Source organism: Patagioenas fasciata, chromosome 1, assembly GCF_037038585.1.
Source record: "Patagioenas fasciata isolate bPatFas1 chromosome 1, bPatFas1.hap1, whole genome shotgun sequence".
Classification (NCBI taxonomy): Eukaryota; Metazoa; Chordata; class Aves; order Columbiformes; family Columbidae; genus Patagioenas; species Patagioenas fasciata.
The window spans coordinates 77306512-77328815 of NC_092520.1; the positions used below are offsets into that span (position 1 = coordinate 77306512).

Below are 22304 nucleotides of genomic sequence, written 5' to 3' on the forward strand. Positions count from 1 at the left end.
CCAAGGTGGGCTTTGGGCAGCCTGTTAGAGGCTTCGGGCAAACCAGGCCCTTCTCCTCGAGGGGCAGTGCAGACCTCTTGTGACAAGGGGCAAAGTCTGCTGCAGCCATAGGCCACAAGTGGAGGAAATGACCAAGCTGACCCGAAGGCTCGTTGCTACAGTGCCTAGCACATGGTGTTGGAGAGAAACCTGAGAACGTGGTTGTCCTGGATGGGAGAGCTCCAAAGGGCTGTTTCACCGGCTGAGGGAGAGGGTGATGGCGGAAGGACAGGCGAGGGCAAGGCTGGGTGGAAGAGAGATGTAGGAAGGGCTCAGCCTTGGAGGGGTTGTGGCGCTCAGGAGGTGGGTGCCCAGGAGCAGGGCGATGGGTAGGTCTCAGAAGGAGGGGCAGCAGCAGGAGATATGAGGGACCCATGTTGTAAGAGCTGAGGTGCAGAGGACACAGAACTGCAGGGTAAAATCAGGCCTGGAAGGGTTGAGCAGCAGGTCCAGCCGGGGGTCCCCACCACGTACGGCTCCAGCGAAGGCCGGCTGGGTGATGCCAGGGGCAGGCAAGGGGGCTGAGGTCCCGGTGGGAGCCACGGCGGCCGCTTCTCGGGAAAGGAAGCACCGCTCGGAGGGGAGGTGGCTCTGGCGGGGCCGGGGCGGTGCAGCTGCCGGCGGGGGAGGGACGGGGGAGCAGGGCGGGGCGGTGCCGGGCACAGGAAGCGGAAAGCGGCGGCAGCAGCGACGGCGGCCGCCGCCGGGGGAGGACGGCACGGCGGCGCGTCGGTGCCGGGAGCGGTATGGGGTGGACGCGGGTGGGAGGTGAGTCCGTCCGTATGTCTGTCTGCGTGTGCGGGGATGGGGGCGGCGTGTGGGGCGGTGGCGCTACCCCTGCCATCCACCACGCCCTCCCGCCGCCGGGACCCCGCCGCCCTCTCCGCCCCAGGGTGCCCGGGCCGGGGTGGCGGGAGCAGCTCTGGGGCAGCCTCCTCGGCGCCTGGCGGCAGGGGTCCGTCCCGGGCCGGGAGGGCGCTCAGAGCCCCGCCGGGCTCCGATGGTGCCGGCTGTAAGGGTACCCCGCCGTGTCCCGATGCTTCCTGGGGCGGCTGGATGCCGATCCCCGTGGCTGGGCGGAGGGGGAAAGGCGGGCAGGGACGGCCACCGGGCCTCCCTTCATCCGGCCGGGGCTCTGTCGGGCAGCCGTGGCGCTGCCCTGCCCGCGGTGAGGCTGCAGGGACGGCGGGTCGCGGCTCCCGTGCCGCGGGCGGGAGAGACCTGAGCTTCCCCGGATACAGCCCTCAAAGGCCGGTGAGGGCTGTACGTGGAGCCCCTCAGGGCGGGCAGCAGTTTCCCTGGCAAAGCCTTGCCTTTGAAGGAAAGAAACCGTGCGTTGCTAACACACCAGCACAAGTGAATTCATGCTGTGGCGAAGGCTGTGCTGATGTTTTGCATGCCCAGGTTGTATAAAAAAGCTGCTTTATGCCTTGGTTCATCATACTGGACAGTGCGGGGGTCACTGCCAGGAGGAGGGAGGGCACAGTCATGCTGCTCTGCCTAGAACCGTGTTTGGTTGCCGAAGCGATGCATGTAGTCACGGGCTCGCAGGACTGAAGGGTTGTGTCCGTTCAGCAAGTTATGGCCTGGGGAAGCTCCCATGGCTGGAGATAAATCTGCTCCAACAACAGCGATGGAGAGTAAAGTCTCCCTCTGTGCCTTGGCAGTGCTGGCCTGGGACGCGTACCTGAACGCTTCAGAGTGTGCCCAATAGAGGGCAAAGCTATTGCTGTAGCTGTTCATTTCCAGGAACAACGTGCTTTGGAGAGGCACTGTGAAACAGCAGCATTGTTTTCTTATTTAGAAGACTGTCAGGATTATAAACGAACTCTCTTATGCCAAGGACTGAACTCTTTGATTGCAGGGTCTATGGAAGCATGAATGCCTTGATGGCAGGCTTTTGTTCTGGGGGCGCTTGCTTAGCAATTCTTTGGCAGTTTGAAGCAGTGGGGTTTTTTGGCCCTGCATTTGTCAATATGGACTTGACCACAAGAGCTTCGCAGAGAGAAAGAGTTAAGAAATCAGTTGCACTGGCTGGAAGAGCAAATTAGGATGATGCTGAGTGTATTCTGTGATAACGTGTCTTGTGGGCCCATCACCAGGGCATCCTGACTTTGAGGAGAGGAGTTGTGGGAAAGAGAGCTTCAGCAATGCTTTACAGCCTTTGAAGAGTTTCATTTTGACTGCGCTTGGCTCTTTTCCTCCTCTGGGGTTTGGCTAGGTAGCTGGCTGTGGCTATGGGACCAGTGTTGGCTTTGTGATCGTTTTACTTTTTAATTTTGAAAAATAAATGATGAATAGGGTCTTACAGAAAGCATCCCTTAAGAGTGCTCCCAAAGAGTTAAAATTTTGAAAGGATTCCAGCCTGTGCTGAAACCACCCAGGCAAGCATCTGACTGCCCATGGTCATGGGCCAGCAGCTCCCTGTGTCTGCTGCTGGCCTTTGGTGAGCAGTGGCAAGGTTCTTGATGGCCTTTATCTTACGGATTTGTGTACCTAGGCTTACTGTTACCGGGAGACTGGAATACTCTACTAGCAAAATGCTACCAAGATGACTGTAGTTGTCCTAGAAAAACTGCATGTTGTATTGTTGTGGTAGCTGGCCTTCCTTCCAACCCCATTTCTGACAACCAAGTGAAGAGTGGTATCAGAAATGTGGCTTTGCTGCCATAGGGCACATTGTGCTGTGTAGAGACCAGAGAGGGGAACTGTGATGTCCAGTTCTGCTGGTGTGAAACAGTGTCACACTTCTCCTTATCTGTTACTGTCACTGGGGAAGTTTGCAGAGGGAGAAAATGAACCCTTGTGAAAACTCTTATGCCTTCTTTTGTCATCAGCCTTTACTTCAGAATTATCTGAAATAGGTCAAATTAAAAACACAGTGGTTATTTCCTCAGGGGTTAACACCCTTTCCCTTCCTCCTTGCAAGGTCAGAATGGTGTTGCCTTCGTACAGGGTTGAGCAAGTGGAGCGAGACAGGAGACTCCATACTGTGGAGTCCCAGTGTGTTGTATACTGGGAATCTGATCAGGGTCTGTAGACTTCTTTTTCTTTTTAACTTCTAATAGAAAATGCGGGAAGACATGCAGTGTCCTAAAGAAGGGGGTGCGCATTCAGCAGAGAAACCTTCTGCAGTTTATAGCCTTTAATGCTATCTCAGTATCTAGATGCTATGGCTGAAAGTAAACTTTGAAAGTAAAGTTACAGGTACTGCCTCCTTGGATAGGCAGAGTCTGAAGAATCATGTTTGTTTCAGTAAAGCTGTAGGGCTTTATATGTCAGTATAGTAAACTGCGGTCCTGTGCACGGTCCAAGGTGCTCTAGTTTCGCGAGGGTGAGACCACAATACCTTCTACCATGTTGTGTGGCTCTGGGGTTGAGAGTGGTACTTGAAGGTCTAGCGACACAGGAGAGATGTATGAGCAAGGAAGCGCGAGATTTCACCAGTCCGACAGGACGACAGCTGAGGTGTAATTTACACTACAGACCATTGCTGGTTTTGCTTCAAAAACTTGGACAGTGCAGGCTTTTGGCCTGGGCAAAGGAGATCCTCCAGGGAGGTGCTTCACTGATTAGTCCCATGTGTAAAACTTCCCAACTTCCAGCTGTGTAATTGGGAGGCAAGAAGCTGGGGCTTCCCTTTTGGAAACACTGCTTGCTTGGCTGGTGGTTGTGGTCGGGCATTTCTGCTGTCAATTGGAACAGCCTTGCTGTCTTTTCAGACCTGTGTTGTCACATGTTCTGATTAAACATGCAGGTGGATTGCCTCATTTAACCAAGTGACTCTTTTTTTTGAAACATCCCTGTCATGGTTTTCAGCCTAGGGGCTGGAAATTCCCAGGGACCTATGAAATCTTTCCAAGAAGCCTCTGAGAAGCAGAAGGAAAGAGAACCTAGTGCTGAAAGGCTTGAATTTCCTGAGTACTGAACATTTTTTTTTTAGAATGAGGGGCTTGCAAATCAAGAGCCACTGCTGTAGAGTAAAAGTCCTGGTTTACACATATATCCAAGACCAAAATTAACCTTATTTAATTACATGCAAAAATAAATAGAAAGCTTTTGGAACAAACTTGGTGATTAAAACTGAAATCCTTGGCTCTGTGAGTAGATTAGCATGGGCGGACTTCTGTGCGTACAGATCAAATGGCTGGATTGGGGCCTACTCAGGAAATTCAAAAGCAGAAGGTTCCTGTGGCATTGCTCATAGGTCTTACTATACATGCAGTCAAACATAGCAAGTTACGCAACTTGCAGTTTTTCCTGAAGTGAATAATGGGAATACGCTGCAGCCCTACCACGCAGCCGAGTTAATGCTAGAGTCGGAAGGCTTCCACACTGCTTAGCCACCTTTTAATTATTTTCACTCTTGAACCTTAATGCTATCCCATATCTTAGCTCTTGGGGTTCTGCATGTTTAATTTGTAAAGCTCTTCGTTTCACTGAATGAAGGAAAAAAGCTTTCTCGGCGTGATGGCTCGTGGGCATCCGTTACCCTATAGACAGCTGGTGCTGTTTAACAAGCGAGGCTGACGGCGTGTGGAGCCGAATGTGCCCACATCCTTGTGGACACTTGTGGCTGCTTGTGCTCCATATGGCACTCCCAAATATATGTAGCTTCATGAACCGACTGGTAAACCACCTCTGATTGTGAGCTTTAAAAAGGGTAAGATTGAAACTGTACGGACAAGGATTTCAAAGCTGAGCAGCTTTGGAGTTATTTGCCTCGACTTAACAGGGGAAAATCCATTGGGGAAGCATGGGATGTAAAAGAGCATTCTTGTTTGCGTTTGCCGTCTTTGATTTAAAGATGTAACTTGCTCTTTTAAATTTCTCTTGGGCTGAGAGCCAAACTATGCTCCCTTGAAGATGATCACAAAGCAAACTTCACTGGAAATGGGACTGGGCTCCCAGCATGGAAAATAGTTATTCAAAAGAACTCTTTTTGGAGATTTATGAGCCTATGAAAAGAGGGAGTTACAATGAGTTGTGTAGCTGCGTGGAAACTGTAATTACAGTGATCTCTGCAGTACTCAGGATAGCTACATTTCTCCACTGTCATTCAGGATGCAGCCATCTCTACTACCAGAATAGGGTCCCAGAATTTCCTTTGGGGTATCCTTAGCGTTGTTTCCCATCTAGTACGTGCTTGTCGATGACAGAAGGATGCTAAGGGAAAGGCATAGTGAGAGTGCCAGCCCTGCTGGGAGCAAAGTGCTGGGTGTGCAGTGACACAGTGCCCTGGTTGGAGCGGAGGAGGCATCCCCGTCTCCCCTCCAGTCCTTTGCTTGCACTGCTGTTGGTTTTGCTGTTTGGGGCTGCGCTGTGAACTAGGTCACGGAAAGGATCCAAGACAAAAGCGTGGCGAGGGGGAGAAAAGGGATTTTTTGTTTTGTTTTTCAGTGGTGCTGTTTGCTTGCCTGAGAATTGTGTTGACACAACCGAGAGTGGTGAACCGTGGTGTGGAGGTGGAAGCTACTTAAACCAGCTTTCTTGTCAGTGCTGAAATACAACTGTACCCTCAGGCCAGAGGAGCTTTCTTTCAGACAGGGCCAGAAGCTCTGCGAACAGAGCTTGCCTTCAGTGGCATCCTGCAAGATGTAATGATCTTTTGTGAAACCGTTTCAATTGGCTAAATTGGGCTCTCCATTCACACTTGTGTGTGGAGGGATGAGGCCCCAAATGATGGGGCTGCTTCTTCATGCAGCAGTTGTCCTTGCCCAGAGGGGTATGATAAGAATCGTCAATAGTGGTTTAGTAGTGGAGGTGTTTTAAGTACTGTGCTTAGCTTGGATATGGTTGTGCTATGTAGGACACACATACAGCTTGTCTTCAGTAGCTTTGCTTAGGCTCTGATGGTGTGCACTATTGAGGTGGTGGCTAATCCAGGGTTGACTTCTGTCTATGCCATTGAAAGATCTCCAACCTGAAAATGTAGCATGTTAATTTTTTTGGTCCTTTCTCTGGCTCTTCCCCAGTAGTTCCCGAAGCTTTTCTGGGGTAAGGCTGATCCCCTTTCTGCTGTAAAATAGACCAGGAGGTAGGTAACCTGCTTGGCTTGGCTATGAGGAGCATGTGTTTGAATGGTGCTCCTCCCTCCTTGGTTTCTTCATCTCATCCTGCTCAGACTGGGAGTGGTATCTGGCTAGCAGCCCAGGCTGTCATTTGTTGGCCAAATCTAGGAAACCTTGCTGAAGATCTGCCTCTGTTGAGCACCAAAGCTTCTGCTTTTTCCAGCTGAAGTTGAGAAGAAGTATTTTATTCCCAGCAACCACCTTGGTGGGAAGATCTGTTTAGCTACCAGTGTATCCTGCAGTTGGGGTCATGAGGTGGTGCAAAGTCCCTGACCTCATCTTATTGCTTTTGACAACAATCCAAGAGGTTTAACGTTTTTTGAGGCCCTTCTTGTTGACTTTTCACAGGGCTGCGTCAAAACCGTTGCTCTTGTTTACACAGAAAACTAAAGTTGGCATGACCCAGCCTGCCCTGATGTTCCTGCATTGGTCCTCCCACAAGTCTGCTTTCTGTGCCTGATGCCCAGTGCTGCCACATTCTCCCACCATCAGATGGGCACTGCTTGCTCACAGTTCCTGTCCAGGCAGCCCGTGCATTTCCACAGCAGCCTCTATCTACCTGCTGAAATGTTCTCTGATATTTCCAGGGAAGTGTGACCTGTGCTGCTGGGAATGGGAAGGCTCTGCTCCCTGTCCCCGTCTCAGCTCTGCTCCTTCTGTCTAGGAGTTGGGGTGGGGGGGTGGGAATCTTGTTTGTGGTTCAAGGAAAAGGCTGGGAGTTGATACTTTCTAGAAGCCTAAGAAAAATGTGTAGCTCTTACTGATGTATGCCAACACCTCTCCTTGCTTTCCGTGTTCTGTAATGTGGTGGTATGTGTTTGTGAAGACAGTGGTTGTTCTCAAAGGGACTCTAGTAATGTCACAAACAGTCAGTGATGCAAGCCTTGTTATCACCTTTCATACGACTGAGGGTGTTTCTGTTTTGTAATGCCTAGTTTTAGTAAGGTCCTCTGTAGTCATCTCTATTGGTATCATAGTGCTTTTTGAAGACAAGGCAGTGGTGGCCTCACCACCATTTATTGGGAAAGGACAGACACAGAGGAAGGATTTTTTCCAAGGTTGCCTAGCAGGGCAGAGGTAAAAACCAGATTTAATGAGTCCCAGCCTATTGCTGGAGCCATAAGTTGCAGGCTCTGTGCAAGTCAAAGGAGTTGATGAGTGTTAACATCATGTGTCTTAGGCCGGGGGATTTTTATTCCTGCTACAGTAATGATGCAATTTTCGAACTGTGCCGTGCCTTGGCTTTATGTTTTGAAATGCTTAAACACTTCCTATTTCCTCCCCTCCCAGAACCAGGCCTTTCTTTCCCATCCTTACTTGTCCTTCCCAGATTCTCTGCTGCCTTTAAGGAGCTTTCTCAAGGCACGATATGGCCTTAGAGCCAGGGGATACATGTACGCTAAAGGTCTCCCCCTGCCTTCTCCTTTCCAAGAGCCCTGGCTAGCCCAAGTATTGTGCAAATACCTACAGCTCCCAGTGCAGCAGGAACACTGCTTCACGTCGTCGCAGATTGCACCGCCAGCCAAGGAACCCCGTGGGGAAGAGGCTTTGTTCTTTGGCATGGCTTGCATGTGGTAGAGCTCTCTGCTTGCTTATGGGCTTTTCTGGAGGTGTTAACGGAGGTATCTTATGGTTGGAAAGAATAGTTGGACTAGTACAAAGCATGACTTCTGTTGTTGTCCCTCTGTGTTTGGGGAGGGAGAAGGCGGAAAGCAGTGGTTTATTGCTAACAGCTTTGAAAACCGCTGTGAACAGAAAATAACGGAGGAATCTAATTTAATTTTAAAGTGGTCTTTTGCCTGCTCTGAAAGTGTGGCATGGCTGTGGCCCTCCATTCCACCAGTGTTGGCAGGAGGCATATGAGGCTGCTCCTTTGTGCCAGACTCTGGGCTGTAACAGGGTACCTTAGCTGCAACCCTCCATCTGTACCTCTTCACCATTTGCACGCGTTTTCCCAAATGGGTGACAAACTCCCATTCTTTCCATTTTTCTTCCCACCTAATGCAGGATGTGGGTTTGGATAAGGGGGTTGACATCCACCCTTCTTCCCCTCAGGGTTCAGGAGTTGTGACATGTCACTCTTAGGAATTGTTCTGATGTTGCCCTGCTGTTGTTCCAGAAAACTGACCCTCTTCTGCTCTTTCCTGATGAGACATAAGCTTCTGTTCCAAATGGAAGCACGTTGTAAGAAGTGTTGGCCCATATAAGCTAGGTATGATCTCTAATCAACTCTCCTCAGTGTTATTAGCATGTGTATATATAGTTATAATTTTTAATAAAATTCAATTCTCCCAAGGCTCGAATTAGCTTCTGGAGGCAAAGGTTATAAAGAAAGGGAGGTGCTTATAGTGCCATTGATTGTATAGTAACTAGTGCTTGTGAAACCTTGCAGTTGTGAAAACAAAGCAGGTTCAGACATGGTGGTCTGATCCTCTCCTGCATTTTCTTAGGAAAGTCACCCTCGCCCCCCCACCCCTTGCCCCTGTTTATAGGCTACAATGCTGCTGTTCTGAATCTGGGGGTATTTGGGCTCTGTGCTACACAGGTGAAGAGATGTGGGTATGGAAGTTGAGCCCGGTGCTTTTTCTGGGGGTGAGTTTCTGTATCTAAGCTGCTGAGCCTTCTCCAAGTCACTGTCTTTTCCAGGTGATGACTTACACAGTCTTCTGGATTTTTAGATGAAAGATCTAGACTTTGCAAAACAGAGATATGTTATCAGCTTATTTAAAGCTCTACAAATGCGTATATTTCTCTGGACTGGAGAGATATTGGCCAGGATGGGCTTGCAGATTGGGCACAGTACGTGAGTTGTGACATGTGGCTGGGATGAGGGAATTGCTGCAGTAGGAATGCTGTTTTGCTTTGCTTACAGTGCACTTCCATGCCCATTTTTCTCTCCTTAGGTTGATCGTGAGGAACCAAGCACCCTCCCTTTCCTCCCCTGTGGTCGGATGCCTTGTAAATGAAGCTCACTCACTCCCTGAGGACCAGGCCTCACTGATGACGGGGAAGCAAAGAGTACCCAGGAAAGCACTTTTTTACCACGGACTCCACCTCGGGAGCGCCAGGAACTCATCTGCTGAGTAACATCTGTGCCTCTTCCGTGCAGATGTCTGCTGCAATGGATACAGAATCAACATATTCGGGATACTCCCACTACTCAGGTCACTCCAAAAAAGCCCACAGACAAGGGTAAGGAAATGCTTATTTTTAATTACTTGCTGTTTTAAGTTAGAACATGCCTAGTGGAAAATAACTGTAAACTGGGATGGAATCAGCAGGGCCACAGCTCTGGAGGAGATACGTGCATAGAGTCCTCATGAGGAACCCAGTGAGGAGACTGGAAGCAATAATGCTGCTAATTTAATGATGTTCAACCTGTTGGATGCACTCTGGGGTCATGTATGGCCAGAAAGATTGAGAAAGTGCCGATATAAGCAAATAATGAGTAGAGTCTCTGGGGAGGAGACGTGTCAGACTTTCTAAACTGATAATTGCCAATTGTTTTCTCTTCTGCTGATGCCATTTCTTTATTGTGTGTAACAATGATGTTTCCTATGTCTCCCCACTGCCCTCCTGGCTACTCTGTTGCTGGTGTGTTGGGATTTTTTTTTAATGGAATTTTAGTGGTACTTAAGTCCACAAGAAGTCTTTTATCAGCATTGATTGGATTAGAAGTCAGGCTCTTCTGAACTTGAATAGCAAGTTCTCTCTGTTGTGGTAGTTCAGCATCCTCAAAAATGATCTTGCTCTAAAACTTCTGATTACTTGGAAATGTTATCTTTTTTTTTCCTGCGTCATCATTAGTTTTACATGCAGAATGTGTGCTAATTAAAGTCTTCACAACTTAAAACTGAGCTGGTTCAAAATAACTTTGCGTTTCAGAAGCAGTTATCCTACGTGGCTGGAAAAATAATTCTTCTAGGAAATGAAGTCTCTTTGCTTGCAGTCCAGTTATTGAGTAAACCATCTCTTGCTTGCCTTTTCTCCCTTCTTTAACACCTCCAGCCTCCAACATGGGTTGCCCTTTGAAACTTAAAATACAATGTGGAAAAAAGCCTTCAAAGTTCCCAAAACAGCATAAAAAAATTCTAGAACCTCTTCCTGTGAACAGGAAAAAGTCTCATCCAATGAAATCTTTGTACTTTGGTAATTCCAAGAGAGGTGCACTGGAGAGAGCGGAGCTGGGACACTGGATGTTCCTGAGCTTTAAGCTGGTCCACAAGCACAGTGAGTGTCTCTGGTGCAAAGGCTGCTTTTCTGTGCAGGCAGGAAGAGGGAGGAAAATATTAGTGAGCAGATTGAGTGGGACTTAACTCATCTTGAGATGTTCTCAGATGAGAAGTCATGAGGTCTAACAAGGGTATTCTGGAAGTCAGTGCTACCCTGGTACCATTGATGTTCCTGCCGTCTTTGTAAAAGGTTGCCTGGGGATTATTAACCAGTGGAAATAGGCTTCACCAGTTGTACTGCAGTGTTAAAGTCCTAGTTGACAAGACTCTGTGTTGCAGGACCTAAAGCTGTGTTGATTAATTCCCTGTATCCCTGTGAGACATTTGTTGCAGGTGGGGAGCTGTGTAGATGAGTTAACATCAAGTGGAGTTGCCAGTTTGGAGAATGAGAGCTTCCCTTTCATGTGCAGGACTGACAGAAGCTGTTCTAAGAGAAGCTGAGGTGGCAGAGATGTACCCCTGTCCCCTTTGCTCTATGATTACTGAGGGTGTAGACAGTGCCAACCACCAGGTTGTAGGCTGCTCTGGGCAAGGTCCCTTTCTACCACTTCCAAAGGGTTTTTGTCACCGATTGACAAATATTGATCAAGACATGGGCTAATGCTCAGGGCACCTGCTGCAGGCAGAGGTATAGCAGGTTCCGGACCTTGCTCCAGAAACTGTCCAGTAATGTTGTTCTCCTCTTGTTCTGTTTGGAAAAGGAGTCGGGACAGGCACAAATCACCACGAAGCAAAGATGGCAGTCGGTCTGAGAAGTCCGTCACTATCCAGACACCTCCTGCAGAGCCACTGCTTGGGAACGACGCCTCTCGAGCGGAGGAGGGCCAGGTAAGGAGGGAGTGAATGCAAACGTGGAGTGTGGTTTCTGGAATAGAGCATATGACTTACCAACATGTGAGTAGGAGAAAAAATGTTGCTCGTGTGCTGTTAGTAAAGAATCGTGACTTACAGCTGTCCTTTATTCATGCATAAAGCCAAGGTCTCAATCAGTTTTGTCTTTTTCCGAGAGCATTATTTTTGACAGCACCAGTGCTGATGTGACTACTCCTGAGGCACTAATTTACCTTTGTCTCCAGAGCGTCATCTGCCAAGCTCTATAGAAACATCTTGTTTCCATCATCTCACTGTGCATTTTTTCAGGTCAGCCCTTTCACCTGTATGTGCACTTTTGTTTTTAAGCAGGACTTGCTCTGGGTAATCATATAAAACACATTAGGACCAGTATCCCAGTAGGAAAGGGAGGCAAGAAATGTAAAATTAATGTGAAATAGCTTGGAAGGAGGGTGAACTTGGTGAAAGCTGGTATATTAACACTGTGTTAAATAAAGAATGAAATAATGCTGACTTTAGATTGCACCTAGGATGGATCCAGTACTCTCTGCTCTGGCAGTTGATGTGAAGGTGCATATTCATTTTCAAAGGATGGATGATGTTGCAAGACATAGGGTGCAGGATGTTTCAGTGCCTCCTGGGCTGGATTTGGGGTCTGTTAATCCTTGACTCTGGGGCTCCACCTCTGCTGTTTTTAAAAAAATAAATAAATAAATTGATGCCCAGTTTCTACTCAGATTGTGTATGGTAGTACTTGTAACGGTATTCATGTAGCTAGAGGTGCGCTCGCTTCATGTATTGCAGTTTGGTATTTTGTAATCAGATGCTTGTTTTCATGAGTCCTAGATATGCTAATCGATCTAAAGGTGCTGGTGGATTCTTATGCCCTTGTTTTCATACAGACTTCTTCAATGTGAATTAAAGTTGAAGAAAAATAAGTTGATGTATGAGCAAGATTTTTTTTTTTTTTTTCAGTGAGCAAGGTTGCCTGGGTTGAGCCCAACAACTTTGTAGCATTGGAGATTTAGACTTATCCATATAATTGTAGAGTTTTTTGCTTGTGTCACTTAAAGTGGAAAGAGGTGTTATAAGGGGTAGGCTGGGACTAGGGTTGCCTGTTGTCTTCTGGGCTGTAGCCTTAAGCTGCTGTGGTGTTTCTGTCCCTTCTCTCTTCTGCACAGTTTCTCAGTCCATCAAATGGAGGAAACTATGCAGAGCTGTTTCGTGCATAAACATAGAATAGTTGAAATGCTTAGATTGCTTTACTGGAGACACTAGCAAAGAGGGAAATGTGATAGGATTATGCTGCCTTTCAGGACATACTGCAATGCAGATATCTCTTCTGAGGCCTCTGTTTTGGTGAGAAGTGACTCAAAAAAACCTCATATTAATTCAATATGCTGACTGTGGCTGGTCTGTCTCAAAACCCTACTGCTCTAGGCATGGGCGGTATTCATGTCTTGGAGTACATTAGAAGTTGAATCCCTGGAGTTGTTCAAAGTAGTCGTACTGCCCGTGTCTACTCCTTTCCCAAAGATTCTTGGAGACTCTTTCCTCTAATTCTGTTAAGGAAGCTAGTAAAGGTCTAAAACTATGCCTGTTTCTTTAGAACAAAATGCTTTGATCAGCATGTGTGGCTGCAGGAGTCTGGAGGAAGGTGTAAATCCTATTAGTGACACAGGCTGCAGGAACATACACTCAGGAAGGCAGGAGGAAGAGCAAAACGTGCGCTTCTCAATGAGCGTCGCAGCGACAAAGGTGTCAGGTGCCAGGCAACACAGCACACGCTGTGCTGCTCCTTGGTGTGTATTTGTGGGAAGCAGCAGGAGCCTTCATGTATATGAGTCACTGCAGCAGCAGCTGTGAGTCAAATCCATACATGTCAGTGTAACTCTTTGGCCGTGCCAGCACTGGGAAGGATCAATTGGAGGCATCGTGGGATGGGAGAACTAGATTGCAGACGTCCTCTGGTATAAACTAAGGAATAGATGAGACTTTCAGAAAAATGTAGTGTAATCTGAAGCTTGACTATATGGCTGTCAGGGAGGAACCTCAAAGTCAGTTTTAGGGGACAAAACAGGTTCCAAAACAGACTTTATTCTGGCTGGAAAAGTACAACCAATGAACCGACCGAAACAGGGTTTATACAATCTGTTATCCCTCCGATAACATAAGATAAAGGTTTGGATATCAGCCGAGGAGATTATTGAGGTGCAGCAAAGGAGAAGAATGAGGATCCACGGTGTGCATGCACGCACTCACAAGAAACAAAGCCAGAGCCCTCTGCCCCAGATACTACACTCATCTGCTTCGGCAAGGACTACACTTGCCTGGTCAGCAAGGACTACAGTAGATTATCACTCACCCAAACAAGAGGTGAGGTGCTCCCAATCTCAGGAAGTTTCTTTAGATGGTGTTCCTGCCTAAGGGGAGAACCCCGACACTGACCGATTGCTCAAAGATCACACAAAGGGAATCTTTGGCAGGAACCCAGTTTTATAGTCTGATCAGATCTGGCTGTGGGCATTCCAGAAGCTCCTCCTCTGCTAATGACCCTGGCTAACCGACTCAGGGTCCCACAAAAGAGCCATTAACTGCCCCATTGAAGGAGAGGGGGATGTACAACTGCCACAACAGTTCTCAGAGGGGGAAAGAGTGCAACTGCCACAATGGCAACTGTGTTTCAGGTAAGCCCCTTTGAGTGGCTCTGACAATGGACTGTACCAGAGCTACTTGTTAGTCCAGGATCCTCTAAATTTAAAGCCCCATACCTGAAAATAACCCCTTTGACCACCTACGATTTGTTGGTTTAACTAAACTTCTATTAGAATGTATCAACTATTGAGGGCAGTGCTACCGTAAAGGAGGATAAAAGAAAACAAAGTGGAGGAACTTGCTGGAAGTGTGGTTACTTCTGTGACAGATGGAAAAAATGTGTGAACATGTTGTTGATTGTGTAACAACAACTGGCTTGAAACACTGCAATGAAAGCTTCCCTTCCAGGTGCTTCTGTGGTGTACTTGCGCTGTGGAATTTGTGGGCTAGAAGGGTACTAGTCCTTGCCCTGCACATGGGAACTGTTGATTACTGCAGTTTCCAACAGTTATGTGATATTACTCATTAAGTGTGCTGGAAGAGGAACCTCTGGGGTACAGCGAGTGGCATAGCAAGTTGAGCTACCTGCTCTACAGTTACAGGCTTTTAATACCTAGTGTTTATAATCACTGGTTTGGACAAGTTGCTGTTGTCTCCAAACCTTTATTAATTTTCATGGTTGATTATTCAATATATTGAAGATTGCTTTTGCTATGGTTTTTTTTTTCTGGAATTTAAGTCTGCTGTAGCAGTCTTTTTCCAGGAAAGAAAAATAGAAGACCTGGAAGGAATAACCTGATTGTTTCAATATTATTTTTATTTCTTCTTCCCTCAGGATGACAACTGGGGTGAGACCACAACAGCAATCACAGGCACCTCTGAGCACAGCATTTCCCAGGAGGACATTGCCCGTATCAGTAAGGATCTGGAGGACAGCGTTGGGTTGGACTGCAAACGTTACCTGGGCTTGACCGTGGCAGCTGTTCTCGGACTCCTTGTCTTCCTTACCCCCATCGCCTTCATTCTGTTACCCCAGATCCTGTGGCGGGATGATCTGGAGCCGTGTGGTACTGTCTGTGAGGGACTGTTCATCTCTGTGGCGTTTAAACTCATCATTCTTCTGATTGGGACCTGGGCTCTGTTCTTCCGCCAGCCTAAGGCAGATTTACCGAGGGTGTTTGTGTTTCGGGCCCTTCTGTTGGTCCTCATATTCCTGTTTGTATTTTCCTACTGGCTCTTTTACGGCGTTCGCATCTTGGACTCGAAGGACACCAACTACCAAGGAATAGTGCAGTACGCAGTGTCTCTGGTGGATGCTCTGCTCTTCATTCACTACCTGGCCATTGTGCTTCTGGAGCTGCGGCAGCTGCAGCCCATGTTCACTGTCAAAGTAGTTCGGTCAACCGACGGGGAGTCGCGATACTACAGCTTGGGGCACTTAAGGTAGGTAAGAGCCCTTTGAAGTCCAGTGGTGCAGATAAACGTGACTATGCTGTGAGGTGAAGCATCAACTGCTTTTGTAAATGTGATGTCACTGGTCGCTGAATCCTCCCCCAAGGGAGTCTCTCCAGAGTTAACAAACTCAACTTCTCTTCCCCTCTGCGACTGCGGGAGGGGTTGTCCCTGCTCTGGAAGGATCCTTTGCCTTTCTGTAAATGAAAAGAGCTGATGGCACAACTTGTGGCGGGTCATTGGGCTAAGCCTTCTCTGGGCTTCTTGCCCTTTCTTCTTGCTGGAGGAAAGGGTAGAAGCCTGCCTGCGTGGCTGGGGCTGGCTTTGTGCTCTTTGGCTGTAGGGGCCCGATGTCAATTTTAGAGCAGCTCTTCAGGCCATGCAGAACATTGCTCCTTGGAGACAGCTGACAGCAGGCCAGCCCATGTGGCAGTGTCTGAAGGGAGAAGCGACTCGCATGGTGTGAGGAAGCATTCAGCAACCTAATGTGCTGTTGAAAAGGTCCGTGTGTCCTCATTGGTGTGCGCAGCCAAGAATTGTTTGAGGCACCTCAGCGAACATGGTCGGATGGAGCACTGTCGTTTGGATCCTGTGTCCAACTTTTGCGGCCAGTTGAGGTGCTTGTGCTCATGTGTTTGTGCTCTGGAGCCTGTTGCTGTGACAGGCTGGGCCTACCTTGAAGGGCTTAGCCATGTAGCTACACTATGGGATCTGAAGGCTGCTGCCAGTGACTAGGGACTCCTCCCTTGTTTCCAAGATCAGTGGTTTTCCACAGTTTTATGTTGCCCTGAGGGAAATAGCGTTTAGTCCTGCTGAAACAGCTGCCTTGATGCAGCCAAAACCTCCCAGCAGGTCAGGCATTTAGGAGGAATATTTTTAATTGAATACTGGGGCACATGTAGGTGTTTTTTTGGCGGTGCTTGCTATGCTGTTTCTGGTTTGTTTTTGTAGCATGTTGCTCTCTTTTTCGTAGGTATGGATCAGTTTGCTGGGTCAGGTGTACCTGGGAGCGTTTGAGAGTTGTGTAGTGTCTGTAGGTATGATCTATGCGTTCCTGCTTCCACCTTCCTCCTGGAGTTAATGCTTCCCTCAGCAAAGGTACAAGAAAGGACATTTGTCTCAATCTCCTTAGTTTCTGTGTGCTGTGAAGCTCTCTAGAAATCTCTTTGTTCCTGTGCTCTGTTGAGCTAGCAGCTGAGCTCTGAAGATGATTCCTCAGACTGTACATGCACTTAAACATCTGTTCCGCTTATCCTGTCCAGACCCCTATGGCATGCGTATCTATTGCAGATGGAGAGATTAATGTCTTCTGGTTTAAGTGGCTGTAGGAACAGTCTCCTGCAGTCATTAGCTTAGCAGTGGAATTGCTTTGAAGCAGATTTAGTGGGTGAAGCTCAAGTCTGAGAGTTGACTCCTGGATGTCATTTCTGGCTTACTGGAAGAACTCAAGGCCTTTTGGGTGAAGTAGGTCTGGACTCCTATTATATTTCTTCTCTGTAAAATGTGAAAGAGAGGCCCGCTGTAATGAAAGTGTTCCCCTTGATTTAATGAAATGCCACCTGCAGGGTTTGAAAAATGAAATAATCTCTGCTGGTTTTCTTGTGAAACTTTTTTTTTTTTAAAACTTAAAAATACCTCTGTGGTACATGACAGATCCAGTGGAGCATATAAGACTAGGGAGGTGGAGAGATGACTACCAAAGAGTTCCCCTGTGCCACAGCTTTGTGCCTTGACATTTGCCGGGGTAGTACTCTCATAAGTGAATTCCGCACAAAACGCTTAGTATATGTATGTCTATATCTATATACACCCAGTCTACATAGTAGGTTTGGTTTGAGAGAGTGTGTGGGTTGCTTGGTGCTAGATTGTGGGTTTGTGTTCAGAGGATTTAAGATCCTGTGCCTGCGGACATCTGCATACCTGACTTCAACCATGTAAGTAACCTTGCCATCGGAGGCAAAGAATTTGCTCAAGAATCAGTGCACGTGTATTAGAAATGGTGTTTTTTTCCAATTCTCTCCTTGCATCTAGGTTTTGAAATGTCTCAAGTGATGCAAGAGCAGCAAAGAGTTGTAAAGCATAGGATGAAATCTGAGATGTATGAAAAACTAATAACTTCTAATTTGTTGGCAAACTGATTGTAATTTTGTTTGGCATATTGAACCCAAACTATGCAGCATGTAGGTGCTTTAATGTCTTGTGTTACAGGAGTCCTGTCAAGTGTGCCTAATAACGGTAAACTACTGTTGCTTTTTCCTTAGTTTCTCATAGATGAGTGTAATGTGTATTGACACAGTTTGGAGTCTGTGTGTCTTCCCATCTTTACTAATGTAAAGGTAGAACTGTGTAGGTTTGAGTTATCCAAGTATCTCCCAGCTAAGGAAGAGCTCATTCTCTCTCTCTCCCCCCCCAAGAAACAGGGAGAGTTACTTGTATGCAAATGGCAAGAGCTGCTGGTCCTGACACGGAGTGTGGCCCCAATGTGATAAACACTGAAAGAAATAAATGCAGATGTTATCTCCTTCAGCTTCTAAAGGCTTAGGATTGTGAGATGTTTATGCAAAACATGAGAAATTTGGGAACTTTTGCACACTTTTGCAACATAATTTTGCAAAGTTTCCATAAAGGTCTTGACATGCTTGTTGGTGAAGTATCAGTCAGGATCACTCGGGGCTGCCTGCTGCCTCTGGCTGGCTTTCTGGCTGAGGCACAGGGTTGGAGTTGAAGGTATGCTGATGAGAAAATGTGGAGACATGAAAGGACAGTTTGGATTATTCAGGAAGACTGGAGAAGTCACCTTGTGGGTGTGCTGGAGAGGTGATTGTAGCTATGATGGAGTGCGCATATACTACTTTTTGCTGCCTCTGGGCTCTCTGTCACAGCGTGTGCTTGCTTCACCCCAGCACTTGTAAAGGGGGCTTAGATAGGTTGTGGGCTGCCACCTGGACGGAGGAAGTGTGCTTTAAATAGGTATAGCAATCTGCCTGCCTCCTGAAATCAAAGCCTTGCTGCCTCAGTCCAGCCTTTTGTCCTCTTCATGCTCCCAAATATCTGACAAGTTTTGCTCCCTGGCTGTCCATGGAGTCTGTTTCAACAGTCCAGCGGGCTCTGGAGAAGCTGGTAGTGAAAAGTGTGTGTTGAGTCATCTTATCTTTCTCAGTGTTGTCTCTTGAAATAGATCGGGATTTTCCACAAGAAAATTGCAGATACCAATCTTTTTAATCCAAGGTTGAAGTTTTTGAATTCTAGGTCTTTTTGATGAGGCAGAGGGAGCTGCTATGTAACTATGAGGAAAATAGGCTTTGTAGGGGAGAATGGAAGAAAACAATAGCTCAGCCACCCTTCTAGGGAACCGTGTTTTTGCCAGCCAGGGTACAGACAGGATTTTCCACTCTCCCTGGCTCTAAATGCAGCAAAGAAGCTGAAAGTGCTGAGTTAGGTATTCCAGTCCACTTCTGAGGGCCCTGGGTCCAGGAGGGTGAGCATATTTGGGAGTAGTTCCCCAAATTTGTATTATAATCAACCTATTAATAGGCTGGCTTGGTCCCACCCCCAGCACTTTGGCTGTAACTTTTCTTCTGGGAGACCTGACTGCCAAAATGAGCGTTCCCTTTGGCATTGATTCAGGAGCTTGGAGGGGAGGTAGAAATTAAATTGGAGTCCCAGTGAATGTAGTGCCAAGTCTCAGCTCACTGACTGCTCTGCTGCTCCTGGTAGGAAGGGTTGCCATGCAGCGGGAATGCTTTATGGTGATATGTAGGGGTAAATAGCGGAGAACAGAGTAGATGCAAGAAAGGTCAAGCGTAGGAAAATGTGAGTGAGATGGGGTGAGTATGCTGGGTGAGACTTTTGACAGCGACAACAAAGGGGAACAAAGGTGGGGAAGAGTGAAAGGAGAGAACTTTTCTGTTGAAAGGCCGATAGTTTTGTGAACTGAGGCTGGGATTTGCAGCTGAGGCTTCGGTTTGTCCCTGCAGATAGGGACACTGATGGTATCTGTCACCCACAGTTAAGTTCCTTCTGGATGGCTCAGAAACTATGTAGGAAGGATGTTGCAGGAGAAAACCTTCCTTTTCTGTCACTAGGATGTTAAACATATTCCCTTTCTTTACAGTGAATTATCTTTCCCCACCCTAGAGCTTTGCTAGTCTAGACAGATCAAGAAAATGAATGGCTTCAAACACATGTGGTAATTAATGATCTTACACACAGACTGAATGTTGAGCTCCTGTGTAGTCTTGGTTTTCTCACGTTAGAAATGTCTGAGAGTGGGTCTTTCTCATCCCAGCAGTAGGAATATGAGGAGCAGGGCCTTGACAGTTCATTATGTGTTGGGCAGTATGAAGTACTTAGAGTTTCAGTCTGCTTTTCTGCCCTTCCTGGCATGGGCTCGCCTCAATGAACCAGCTGGTTGGGGAGGCCTTTGGAATCAGGATACAGCTTTTGCAGACAGCTGCGAACTGGTTGATGTTCTCTGCCCGCCTAATCACGAGAAGCCTTAGTACTCAGAAATATCAGCTCTGTGTGGAAAAGATCTGTTAGAACATTACCTGTACTCCTGTTACCCATCAGCATTTGGATGAAAATTTGCTGAACTGGGATTTAAAAATACAGGAAGAGAGCAGCTGCTTACTGAAAACAGGCACCTGTCTCTGGAGAGCCTATACCTTCCCTACAGGAACAATTCATCTCATACTGAAAAACCTCATAGCTTCTACATGCTCACGAAACAAAGTAGATGTATATGTGTTTCATGGAAGGGGAAAACACTTGGCCTGCCTCCCAGCTGAACCAGAGGTGCCAGAGTAGCTGTTTCTTAGATGGTGCTTGAGCCCTTACCTTTAATACACACCAGAGCTGAACCAGAATTGCATGGTGGATGCCGATGCTGCTTTTGAGCCAGCTGCTTTGGGTTTGCAGACTTGTATCTATTGATCCTATTGCTTATAAAATAGGTCTCTAGGCTATCAGTATTTACTGATCTAATCTGATGAGTGCTCTCTTGGCTGTGTCCCTTGGTGCCGCTGGGGCTATGTTCCCTAGTGAGGAAGCATGTAGAGGTCTAAGGAGCAGGAATAAACTTTTTCATACCCCAGCCTGCATTTGTAAACCTCACGCCATCTGACCTTGTGACAATAGGCTGTTGCTCAAATATGCCTCCCCCTATCAAGGGTGAAATTTCTCTAATGAAGAACACCTGGTCAACATTTGAACTGTACAGAGCTCTCTTGCCTGGAGTTGTGTCAACACTTCTCTCTAGGTTATGCTGTCCTAAAATCTGCCTATCCCCCAAAAAGGCATATAGACACCTTTGTTTCTGTTTCTAGTGTGGTGAAATGTATCAGTTTAACCGTGGGTTTAGGAAGCTGGATCTCTTGCCTGAGGGAAGAAGTGCTGAAATCTTGCGGTTTTCTGGAGAAGGCGCTTCATAACGTGTGTCTAATTGCATTGGTCATTCCCAGTGTGACTGATCCCATACAATTGTGTGCTATTTCTGTTTCCAGTCGGGCAGTCAGAAGCAGCACTGCAGAGCACTCGGAGCTTGTGCGCTCGCTCTTCCCTCTGCCCTGTGTGCAGTTCGCTTGGTCTGCATTCCCAGTGAACAGAGGAACTACACTGACACCCCCCTCTTTCTCCTTGAGGTTTCTTCAACCCTCACCGTCTTCCATAGTGATAAACACTGTGATGAAAGAGATTGAGCTGATGGGTTTTTAGCTTGTTCTGTAGCAAAACATCTTATTAACTGTCCTGCTGCCTTGATTACGGGATCTTCCTAGACTAGCATGTTCCACAGACTAGCGACTTTGCAAAGCAGCTCCGTTGCCAGAGCCTGGATGGAGTGTGTGAAATCGGCCTAATTCCTTAATGCATTTTTTTCTGCTCTGAAATCTGTACAAAGCACCCTGATGAGCATTTGTGTGACTGTCCATCCCCCCCACCCTGTCTGTCACCAAACCTGATGAGCACTGGCATTAGTCTCTCCTCCCAAGAAGTTCTGGGATAGCCGGTTAAATGGGTGTTAATTGCATCTGCAAGTGTGAAGCTCTTCAACGAGCTGAGCTGTCTGCTCCAGAGCAGCTTCTTTAGCACTGACTTAGAGGTGTTAGACTTGTGACCTCCAAGCCAATGTCTTTCCAGCAGCACTTCATACAACTGAGTGCTTACAAGCGCCGTATTTGCAACTCATCATCTCTGCAGCTGGGCCGCTTCTCCATGCTCTTGTTCCCGAGCTTGCAGAACTCTCTGTCAACAGTTGTGGGGCATGGGCAGTTGAGCATTAGCACCCGTTCAAACACCCCATGCCATGGAGCAGGGAAGGAGGCTCTGACTTGGGACTGAACCAATAATGACTTAATGGCAAAAGACTTCCAGCTGCATTCTAGTTGCATTCTTAGTCACAGGGCATACCTTTCCCCCTCCCACCTGTGTCTGCTGTCTCACATCCAGGGGTACGGTGCTACAGAGAGCGTTTTGCCTCATTGCTCTTGCTGGGAGGGTGCTGGTGGAATTGGAGAAGTGAATTTTCTGGTAGTCCCTGAAAAAATGTGTGCTGTTGCCTGCTGAGCAGGGACCAATCTCCTTTGATGCTCCAGATGAGTTATGGGGATGGTGCCTTGCTCTGTTTTATGAGGGTCTGTTTGATGGTGCATGGGGTGTGTTGGCAGCAAAGACCAGATGGGATGTCTTACTTGAGTGAGAGTAACACCTCATTAAGAGGATGTTTGTTTGTGACAGTAGTGAACAGCAGACACCAGGAGTGCCAGGTGCTTCACATTAGAAGGGAGGAGAAGGTCTAGGATGGACTGTCAGTATCTCACTGCATGCACAACTCATCTGGGAGTTTCTGATGTGGTAAAGCCTGGGAGTGCTCTGCTTTTTTTGAAAGGAGCATGTTTTTCTACCCCCTTACCTTTCTGCTTGTTCTTTTCAGGAGGTTTTATACATGGCTTTACATGTAGAGCTGCTCTTCAGCTTGATAAAAGCTCACAGAGCTCAGGGAACTGAAGTGCCCATGGTCATCTTTCTACCCAGTTCTCCTTGCCTGTTTGATGTTTGATTACCCCCCACTGCCCCTTTTGTACAC

General features: G+C 47.4%; 1 protein-coding gene across 2 annotated transcripts in view; it reads left to right on the forward strand.

The window, feature by feature from the left end:
• The first annotated feature begins 701 nt into the window (after positions 1–701).
• VANGL1 (VANGL planar cell polarity protein 1) overlaps positions 702–22304 on the forward strand; it is a 46698-nt gene continuing 25095 nt past the window's right edge. Inside the window, exons 1-4 of one of the 2 annotated variants that reach the window (XM_065829201.2) lie at positions 702–807; positions 9014–9302; positions 11044–11170; positions 14604–15211. In XM_065829201.2, coding sequence (XP_065685273.1) covers positions 9220–9302; positions 11044–11170; positions 14604–15211 — 818 coding nt within the window. In that variant the 5' untranslated portion in view covers positions 702–807; positions 9014–9219. Of the gene's footprint in view, positions 808–8259; positions 8323–9013; positions 9303–11043; positions 11171–14603; positions 15212–22304 lie in introns of those variants that run through there. The other variant, XM_071809387.1, reaches the window with a different exon arrangement.